The sequence below is a fragment of the Nyctereutes procyonoides genome, unplaced genomic scaffold (genome assembly GCF_905146905.1).
Source record: "Nyctereutes procyonoides isolate TBG_1078 unplaced genomic scaffold, NYPRO_anot_genome, whole genome shotgun sequence".
Lineage (NCBI taxonomy): Eukaryota > Metazoa > Chordata > Mammalia > Carnivora > Canidae > Nyctereutes > Nyctereutes procyonoides.
In genome coordinates, this window is record NW_026575144.1 from 11,326,941 (window position 1) to 11,337,775 (window position 10,835).

Sequence of the window (10,835 nt, forward strand, 5' to 3'; positions counted from 1 at the left end):
TAATTGAGACAGAGAAGATGGATCTCACCAGCAAATCATAAATGGGAACAGAAACCAGACACAGATAGGAAATAATTTTTAAATGAGCACAATTTCCATGTTGATAAAGAAGGTATGCTCTTCTAAAACATGGTTCTCTTTTCAGACTTAGAGACTTTCAGTGGATTTCCTCTACTTCCTCCGGACTGAACTGCTTCCAGGAGACCTTTCCTGGCCTGCAGACCAATTCAGGGCCCCTCTGACCTGTTCCCATGGGATCCTGTACATCTCAGCAACATCTACCACGCAGAGGACTGCAGGCTCAAGGCTATCTTCCCCTCCAGAAAGGCAGACAGAATTACCTTGGCTCAACTGCTGTAGAACTCCCAGTGCCCAGCACTGGTCCTGGCATATACTGGGCACTCTGTAAACAGTTGTTGAAAAAAATAAATGCAGTCCACAGACAGGATCAATTTTAAACCTGTTCCCTCCTCTCCCCATCAGAAAGCCCTATCCCCTCCAGCAGGAAACTTAGAGTCTTGATCATGTTGAGTTTGCAGTACTTCCAGAACATGCAGGTGGAGACATCCATCAGTCCATCAGATCAAGGAGCTCCGACAAACCCTGCCTGATCATCTGCTGAGCACTTCTCATGCATTATCCGTCTCTCTTCAAACCTTATTGAATTAGGTGCTATTAACTCCTATTATACCAATGAGGAAGCTGATGCTTTAATTGTTAGAAAATGTGCCTAAAATCAGAATGCAATTCAGTAGCTAAACAAGGGTCTGAACACAGGCAAACTAACTTAAGAACCTGTGCTTCCCAAGCACGTCACTGACATCAGCCAGGAAGAAAAAGTGATGACTAGAGCAAAGAGAGAAGACAAAGCACAGACCATTAGAAACAATAACATTTAAGGGGCAGACACTGCAGAGGAGCAAACAACTTAAGAAATGGCCTTCAGATCCTTGTGTAATTCCTTCCCCTGGAGTGTGGAATCAATCTAGTGACTTGCTGCTAACAAAAGAATACAGTATAGGTGATGGGTGTCTCTTCTGTGGTTAGGGTACAAAAGCCTGGGACTTCAGTCTTGCTAGGGTGTTTCTGGCTTGCATACTTTGATGGAGTGAGCTCCTGTGTTGGGAGGCCCACATGGCAAGGAACTGAGGTCCTCAGTCCAACAACCCATGAGAAAATGAATGTTGCCAACGGCCACAGAGTGAGCCTGGAAGCAGACACACCCCATTCAAGCCTTGGGAGGAAACCACAAACCCTGGCCAGCAGGGTAAGGGAGAGTGAAAGAGAGTATGAAGCTTGGCTGTGCCCAGATTTTGTTTAAAGTCACCAGGATTTGGGGTAGTTTGTTATGTAGCAATAGGTAACTAATACAAGTGGATGTTTCAAGTTGTTCCTGCCTGTGGCTTCTGACAATGACGAGGAGAAAGTTAAGAAATGAGCTTCAGGAAGAAAACTACAGGGACACCTGGGTGGCTCAGCGGTTGAGCATCTGATTTTGGCTGGGGTCGTGATCCCGTGATCCCCGGATTGAGTGGGGCTCCCTGCATGGAGCCTGCTTCTTCCTCTGCCTGTCTCTCTCTGTGTCTTTCATGAATAAATAAATAAAATCTTAAAAAAAAGTTAGAAAACTACCAATTAGAAGTTGCGAAAAGAAGGAAAACTGAAACAGAGGTCTGCAAAATTCAGTCTTAAATTGAAGTTATTTTGAATTGAAAGTATTGATTCCTGGATTCTATAGCTCATGTTGACTTTTCAGGTTTAAAATTTTAAGAACCATTTCATACATGATAACCTAATGTCTATCCATATGTCCATGCTGCTCCTTTACTCTGGTGTCAAAAGTGAGGCTTCCTATCTCCTCAGAGTCCTCGATACAATATTCTAATTTTTACACAATCAAGTTCCCGTTTGATAGTTGGTACTTTTATTTCTAATTCCAGTGTCAGACTCCAAAGCAAGGGGATGAGAACTCCTATACCTCTGGCACTTTTTCAGATCATTGAATATGGAGCCTAAGCTATCCTAAATTTATCCCCTCTTTACTTACTACTATAGGTCTCTATAAGCCATCTTAAGTGAGCAATTCATGTAAGACAGAACGGCCACACTGGCTGACAGCACCCAAAATGCTGCAAGATTTCCTGCAGCAATTCCTGCAGGCAGCCAGGCAGCCCGCAAGGCAGGGCTGAGAGCACAGTGTGCAAAGAAGCCATGAAGCCTCTGGACAAAGGATGGGCTGTAAGGTCAACAACAGTAGCAGCAAGCACAGCCAAGTTAAAGGAATGTGCAAAGGAAGAGCAGAGAACTTTTTTATGTAGCTCTGGCTGCAAAATAAGTGTCAACCACCTGCTATAAATGGAAACTGAAAAAGTGGGGCAAGAGAAGAAAGGCAGAAGAGTTAGGGCAAGACAAAATAATCATTATTTCCTTCCAATTGTCCAAGCCAAAAACCTATTCTTGACTCCTTCCTGTCTTTCAGACCTCACATTAAATCCATCAGCAAATCTCACTGACTCTATATATACCCAGAACCCATGTCTGCAGTTACTCCCCATCACCTAGGGTAAAACCCACAGTTCTTGCCATGCCTTACAAGGCAAAATCCTACATGATGTGATCTTACTTCCTAACCCACCACTTCATGGATCGAAGCTATTACCATGATCCTCCCTTACTCTTGTAACCACAGCGGCCTCCTTCTTGTTTTCTGACATATCTGGCATATTCCATGTCAGGGCCACTGTATTTGTTATGTAATGACTTCACTAGGAATGTTCTTCTTGCAGGTATCCACATAACCCAGGTCCTCACTTCATTCAAGTGCCTACTTAAATATCATCTTATAACTTTATTGGTCCTAAGAGAAGAGTACCCCCTTGTCACCCTGTCCTTGTTTATTTTTTGCCTTAATATTTGCCACCTAACATGTGACATATTTACTTATACACTTATTTAGTGACTATCTTTCCCACTTCTTGCCTACCTCAAGCAGAATTTAAGCCCAATGAGAATGAGGGTTTTTTCGTGGTGTCATTGTTCAGATTCCTAGCTCCTAGAAAAGGCAAGTACTCACTTCATATTTGGTGAATGAACAAATGAATGAAAAGACTATCAAAGAGGACTCAGAGAACACAACAAGGTGAACTAAGAGTATGTACATTTTGCCTTGGCAATGAAATGGGGCTTGGGACATTGAATGAGGAAAATGAGGATTCCAGACTCATGAAAATTTTATAGCAGTCTCAATGAGCAAACAGAGGCTACAGATACTATCCGAGATCTTTGGAAACAGAACTATGGATCGGTTCTGGGAAAATGTGATAATGAAGTATAAAACATTCCAATAAAGGTGGCAGAACAGTTCAGCATTTGGACTAGGAAATACAAGTGTGAAAAAAAAAAAGTATTTTAAGGAAGGACTTCGGTTAACCATCTGTCAGTTTTCTGTTTGTTGTTTTGTTTAGTCTTTTAGAACAGAAAGGTTCTAGCTGCAATAACCGTCAAAGACAAGCTATGAATATGGTTCATAAATGATATGAATGCCATCCTGTAATTATAAACAGCATTTCAGGTGCAGAACAAGGGCACAGTGGGAAAGGAGGTAGAATACAAGCACAGCAGAAAAAAGGCAGGCATAGTAGTAAACTGCATCTATGAAAACCATCTAAGCATCTGTTCAAGTGAAAGGGAGACTGAAACATTTAGTGTCACTTTAAAGGCCTAAAGCAAAAAATTGAATAAAAACTAAGCTGATAACATCAATCCAATGGCATGCCAGAAAGGCACAGGCTTCAGAAAATATCGGAGAAGATAAACAAAGGTAGATAAACAAAGGTAGATTTGCAGCCTGATAGGAAGAAAAAAAAAAAAAGGAAAGGGAAAGAGAGAATGAATGTGTAAATCAGAAATGCAGAGTGGAAAGACAGTTCCTACTAAGCAAAAAGAGAGGGAAGGCCAGCTTTAGGAAAATAGCTTTAATGTTGGAGGAAAGAGAAGGTGAATAAAGAACTCTAGGGAAATTAGGGAGGAATTAATTAAAGGAGGAAAATTTAAACTAGAATGTCAGATAAGCCAAAGTATATAATGAGAGGAGTAAGAGGGAGAAGAAAAAGGAAGTTATAAATGTTCAAGCAATTCTCAAAAATGGCATAATACCACAATTAGTTAAGTAGGAATATGTCATTTTTACATGCAGTGCAGCATAAAGTTGCAGATATAAGAATCTATTGCATCAAATGCCAGTCAGTTTTGTTAGTAAGTAGCTCTATGTTGTTGAACAAGTCACTTAACCTCTCTGGGACTTATTTTCTCTGTGTGGATGCCTGGGTGGCTCAGCAGTTGGGCATCTGCCTTTGGCTCAGGGGGTGATCCTGGGATCTGGGATCGAGTCCTGCATTGGACTCCCTGTGGGGAGCCTGCTTCTCCCTCTGCCTGTGACTTTCTCTGTGTGTGCATCTCTCAAGAATAAATAAATAAAATCTAAAATTAACAAAAAAATAAAAATAAATGTATGTGTTTGAGGAGGGAGTGGTCAGATCAAAAATGGGTGGGTGATTATGCTCTGTCTTTTTTCCCCTCTAGCTTATAAGGGGGAAAGACAGGAATAGCACAGAACTCTTAGAGAAAGAATCAGAAAAATAGGAAAATTTTAAGATAAGTAAATATTTTTTTTTAAAGATTTATTTATTTATTCATTCAGAGAGAACGAGAGAGAGGCAGAGACACAGGCAGAGGGAGAAGCAGGCTCCATGCAGGAAGCCGGATGTGGGACTCGACCCCGGGTCTCCAGGATCACACCCCGGGCTGCAGGCGGCGCTAAACCGCTGCGCCACCAGGGCTACCCAAGATAAATAAATAGTTAACGACAGTTTCACAATGGGCTTTACAATTTAAAGTGCTTTTACATGCATAATTACATGTACTCCTCATAGCAAGTCTGCAAGGCAGAAAAGGCAAGTATGATTTAACACCACTGTACAAATGGAGTCACTGAAGCTCAGAATTATTAGGCAATTGGCTCAAGGACACAGGAGTAGGGGTAGATCCAGGATCCCAGCCAGATGGAATAGCAGCACAAAGTCCACCATCCTTCCATGTTCAGATGTCATCCTCCCATGTGACTAAGTCCTTGCAGGGTATTTTTGCAGCTTACTAAGCAACAGATGAGCGAAGAGTTGTAAACATGCAAAAAAACAGAAACCCTTTCCATTTAAAATAAAATTCCTTTACAGCTAAAGGAGTTACCTTATATTGTGAACTACAAATGAATTCACTATACCAAATGTTTTCCTACAAAGTTGATCTTGGTTCAGTCACAACCTATGAAGACTGCTGTTGCAGTACACACATAGCTCTTTTAAAAATGGTAAAGCACTGTGAGAAACCGTTATTACTGCACTTGCAATGTTTTCTACCTTTTCACATATGGAATAACAGACTTTGATCCTTAAGACTGATAGAGCTATTAAAACATTAAACAAGCCACTCCTTTTAGTACACTGTGGATGCCAAGAGTATAGAGAAAGTGGCAGAACTAGAGTGAGAAGGAAGTTTTGTTTGTAACATCTGAAAGGACTGTCACCACATCTCTCCAGTAGTGATATAAAAGCAACAGGATTTTCCTCATCCTACTCTTTGCTCTGAAAGCCATCATCAGCCAGAGCTGACCAACTGCCACACTAATGAAAAATCATAGGATTATAATCTGCTTATTAGACTCAACCCATTTTATCACTCCTTTTCTTTTTGTACATTTTAACTGAACAGAGTAAGTTTTGGATGAATTCCAAAAATACATATATGATTCTGGTATCTATTTTCTAACAGGCCAATCTTTTCCTTTGGAGTAGCTGAGAAGCTCCAACTGAATAGTTCTGCATTTTCCCATGATCCCTGGTCGTCTGCATTCCTTTTCTTCCTCTACCCAAGTAAAGCCACCTAGGATTTCTTTGAGCCCACACGACACTACTCTTCACCAATCATCAGACCATGATCTCTTCCTACTGAACACCACCGCCAGCTAAAGGGTGTGAGAAAGGAAAAAGGATCAAAGGTCAGTTTAAGGTCAAAATAGGGAAAATCCCGAGAAAGGGGCCAGAGAAAGTGGAAACTGAAGCTCAGTTACATCAGTGTTCTCGTGCATTACTTCATCCTTCGCCTGTGGTTCCTCTTTTCAAGGAGCTGGACAAACAAAGGGCCAGATAAGCATTCTAAAGTAGAAGCCTGGGGGAAATCAAAGCCGAACACTGAGCAAGCCACAGCCAAATTATACATCATCTGATTATCAGGCCCTCATACACACAAAGACCACTCAGAGTAGATAATATAAATAAAAAAGGACAACCGAATTTTGGTCAGAAAACTTCAACGCAAGTCCTGGTACGCTGCATGATTTCCTGAGGCTCATCTTTCTAAATCACACACAGGAATAGTATATCAACAGTTCTTACCTATTTTACAGTGTTGCTATGAAAATCTAAGTGAGAAAAACTACATATTTGAGGCAAGTGACTTTTTAAATTACTACAGCGTTGTAAAGAATAACAAAATTCTTAACGGAAGACCCTCTCTTCAATCCCATATATAATACCCATATTCTGCCTCTCTTAAAAGTTACACTGAAATGAGCATGATTCAAATGGGTTAACAATTAAGTGGCTTTTCAGATACTGAAGGAAACACTGTGTAGTCATCTATTAAAAAGTTTATAGAAGCCAACCATAAAGTACAGTTATTCCTATACAAGGCTAATGCTATCGCCATCAATAAAATATATCAAATTTTAGTCCCAGTAGTATACTAAGTAATCTTCAGCTCATCTAATATCCTACCTATGTGGAGTGTAGTAGAAAATGCCCGAGGCTTGATAAATGACCTAAATTTGAATCCCAATGAAGTCGGCATAAGCGGTAGGCCTGAGCCAAGTCTGACCTGAAATATCCTCAAACGTGAATTAGGAATATTAACTACCTACTGCATAGGAGTAAGATTATTGTGATCATGTCTGTATTGGGCCTACTCTGGTGTCCAGCACATTATGGTGGCTCAATACATGGTGGCTAATAATCCTATTGCCTTCCCATTCCCCGAAAGCAAGAACTTTGGGTTTCTCAGGAATACTAAAATCACACGATTAAACACGATTAACAAAAACCCTCTTCTCCATCAAATACAATGAAAGGGATTCCCTAAAATCATTCATAGATTCTCAAATTGTGTGCCAAAAATTAATGTAAGCATAAGATCAATCTAAAGAGTTTAAAACCTGCCCTTGTGGGGCACCCGTGTGGCTCAGTTAAGCGATGACTCTTGGTTTGGGCTCAGGTCACAAGCTCAGGGTCATGGGATCCAGCCCTGCATCAGGCTCCACACTTAGCCAGAGAGTCCGCCTAAGATTCTTCCTCCACTCTCCCTCCTCCCCTCTGCATGCACACACGCTCTCAACTAAATAAATCCCTTTCAAAATACTAAATAAAATACATGCACTCAAGTGGCTTACCACCCCGAATACTGTTCCCTTCAGCCACTGGGTTGCCTGACGAATAAGGTGGTATTTTCCAACAACCTCCCCATGAGAAGCAACTCCTCTAAGAGGCTAGGCTGACTACTGTCCCCTCCCTGAGGACAGATGAAAACAGTGGGGACAGGAGAGGACTTAACTTGGAAAGCTAAATTAACCAAGGAAAGCAGATCAAAGAAGATTTAGGACATTAACTTCTACAGGACTTCGCCTTAAGTTCATACCTCAACTAATGACTCTGGTGAGTGTGCAGAGAGCTATATTGATATTCCCATGAACTGCTCTAGAGTTCATGACTATATTCAGATTTGATCCATGACAAAGTTGTTTTTCTTTTTCTTTAAAACATAAATGAAACTCTCACTGAAGACCGAGAATGAGATCTAAACAAGCTCCTCTTTTTTTCTTTCGGCTTAATATTAAACACGTATTGATTTTTTTTTAAACTACATATTAAGACATGTGCCTTCATCCAGTAATGAATGGCAATATATTAATTAGGCTTTTTCTTCCCCCCCCACAAAACGTTCATGTTTAGAACTTTCCTCATTGCCTTATGCTCAGCCTTTCAGGCAGCCTGAGAGTCACCCATAAGGACTGCCAAAAGAGATGCCCTGACAACACACAAAAGAACTAGTGGGAAGAGTCAGTGTGTGTGCACAAACACACACACGTGATGATCTCCTAAGACAAGCTCTTAAAACTCAAAATATCAGACAGAGATTGATGGTGGAGGAGGGTGGAGCGGGGCGGCCTGGGGAGGAGCTGGATACAAAGAAAAGATTAAGACCAGGCAAGCAAAATGAAAAAGAACTGGGAGAGTATTAAGGAGAGAAGAGTCTCCTGCTTACCACAGAGAGAAGGAAAGGGGGGATCAGACTAGGTACCAGCAGAAGAATCTGTTGGGGGGAAAAACTTACAACAGTAAAGAGAAAACAAAGAGATTCTACCAAATTGAGACTTTAGAATGAGCCCTCCCTCCTGCTCCAATTCCATGGGTTTAGTTTTTTGTGTTTTTTTTTTGTTGTTGTTGTTGTTGTTGTTGTTGTTGTTGTTTTTCCAGGAAGCTACCACACAGTTCTGTTTCAACAGAAGAATTATATTAACAAAGCAAATAAAGGAAACCTATGCTAAAAATGTAACCTACCTACACTGCAAGGTCTAAAAACGGAAATACTTCTTTCCCCGTTTTGTGGTGGGTTTCAGAACAGTAGAGACAGGGAGGGGGAGAAGAGCAATGCGAGGGAGGGGAGCAGCCAAGCTCTTCCAGAATGCGAGGAGTCTTTCTGACTATGTACATACTTGCTTCAAATTCACCTTTTCGCGGTCAGGCTGGCAGAGTCTTAAACCAAACAGCATTCCACTCTGTAAACCAGATCTGATGAGCACCTCCGACACCATACAGAGAATTTAGGGGTACATGCAAACACGAGGCAGATGCAGAACCTGCACTTGCTTTGGGTTCTACTGGTCTAATAGCCCCAACCGGGAGGCTAACGCTCCAGTAATGTCTGAATTGACGAACAGTGCACTGGAAAAGGCAAAATGGGAGAAGGGGGTGGGGGTGGGGGTGGGGGGGAGCGAAGTGCAAGGAAGGGTCCTAGGCTTAGCTACAAAACCATGCAATCCGAGACGCTTGTAGACGGGCAGTAAGTGAAAAACAGCGGGCGCGGATAAAGGGGCTGCCTAGAGGAACACTTATCTGCGGATTCCATCCGTCCTCCCGAAGGGGTGCCACACCAGAGGAAACCCGCTTTTACAAAGAGCAACCCCGCTCCCGGCCCCAGGCGGCCCCAGGCGGCCCCAGGCGGCCCCAGGCGGCCCCAGGCGGGGAGGGCCTCCCGGCGAGCGGTGCCCGGCGCAGCCCCCTAGCACCCACTCACTCACTTTCGTCCGGCCATTGATTTTGTAGTTGCCCAGCTTCCCGTTACAGTGGCGGATCAGGTCGTCCATGCTGCTCATGAGCAGCCCGATGGTCTCGCAGCCGGGCTCCTTGCCCTCGATCCAGGTGATCTTGTCGCCCCGGATGTCCTTGGACGAGTCGCTCTTCTGGCTGACCAGCTGGCCGTCCGTGAACTTGCCGGTGTCGTGCAGGGCGCGCACCTCGTCGCCGATCTGCTGGCCGGTCTCCTTGCCCAGGAAGTCGTCCACCACGCAGATGCCGTGCTTGTTCATGCACGGCACGATGTACTCCAGCGCCAGCTTCAGCGCCGGCAGCGGCTTCGTCTGCCCGTTGGGCCGCAGGCCGCCGCCGGGGCTCAGCCCCTCGCCCGGCGCGCCGCTCGGCGGGCACAGGTTCGTCTTCTCGGGGTCCTCCTCCTTCGCGGGCTCCGCCTCGGCCGCCGCCGCCGCCGCCGCCGCCGCCGGGCCGGGGCCGCCCGCAGCCGCGCGAGGCGGGGACGCGGCCGCCGCGGGGTCGGCCGCGGGCTTGGCCTTTGCCTTGGCCGCGTCCCCGGCGGCCCGCGGGCCCGCACTCTCGGCGGCGGCGGCGGCGGCGGCGGCGGCGGCGGCGGCGGCGCTGTCCCGGCGCGGCGCTGCCTTCCTGGCCTCCCGGGCCTCCCGGGCCTCCCTGGCCTCCCTGGCCTCCCGGGCCCCGCCGGCCCTGGGCGGCGGCGCGGGGGCGGCGGCGGCGGCGGCGGCGGCGGCGGGCGGGGGGCCGGGCGGCCGCTGCTGGCCCGCTCCGGGGCCCGGGGCGCCTTCGCCGCCCTGGCACACGAGCTTGTGCTTCTTCCAGTCCTGGCGCTGGTGCTCCTTGCTGCAGTAGAAGGAGCTGCGGCAGCGGCTGCAGCGCAGCAGGTTCTCCATCTTCCCGCACAGCTCGCAGTACTGCCGGTCTCGCTCGCTCGGCCCCGGCCCGCCGGGCCCGCCGCTGTCATTCGCCATGGCGGCGGAGGCCGAGCGGGACGGGGGGCGGCCGGAGGGCCTCGCCCGGGGCCGGGGAGCGGGCGCCGCGGCAGAGGCCGTCACTGCGTCATGCGCCCGCCGCTCCCCGCCCGACCGAGGCCGGCGCCCCGCGCCCTCGGCCCGGCCGCTTCCTCGTCCTCGGGGCCGGCCGCGCGGCGCCGGCGGCCGCCTCAGCGCCTCATCGCTGCCGCGAGCCGAGGGACCGCGGCCCGCGCCGCGCACGGCGACCTCCGCTCGGGCACGCGGGCCCCGGCGCGCGGGCCCCGCCGCCTCGGCCGCCGCCGCCTCGGCCGCCGCCGCCTCAACGCCCGCGGCTGCCGCGCGGGGCCTGTGCAGGAGCGCGGGGCGTGCGGGCGCCACTCGCTCTGCGCGCTCTGCACGTACACCACGGCCCCGCTGCGACCCGGGCGGG

General features: G+C 47.0%; 1 protein-coding gene across 1 annotated transcript in view; it reads right to left on the minus strand.

Moving 5' to 3' along the window:
* The window catches only part of EGLN1 (egl-9 family hypoxia inducible factor 1), a 58,267-nt gene extending 47,735 nt beyond the window's left edge, over window positions 1-10,532 (minus strand). Inside the window, exon 1 of the mRNA XM_055308919.1 lies at window positions 9,407-10,532. Within this exon, the coding sequence (XP_055164894.1) occupies window positions 9,407-10,402 (996 nt within the window). The 5' untranslated portion in view covers window positions 10,403-10,532. The remainder of the gene's footprint in view (window positions 1-9,406) is intronic.
* Between the last annotated feature and the right edge of the window lie 303 nt (window positions 10,533-10,835).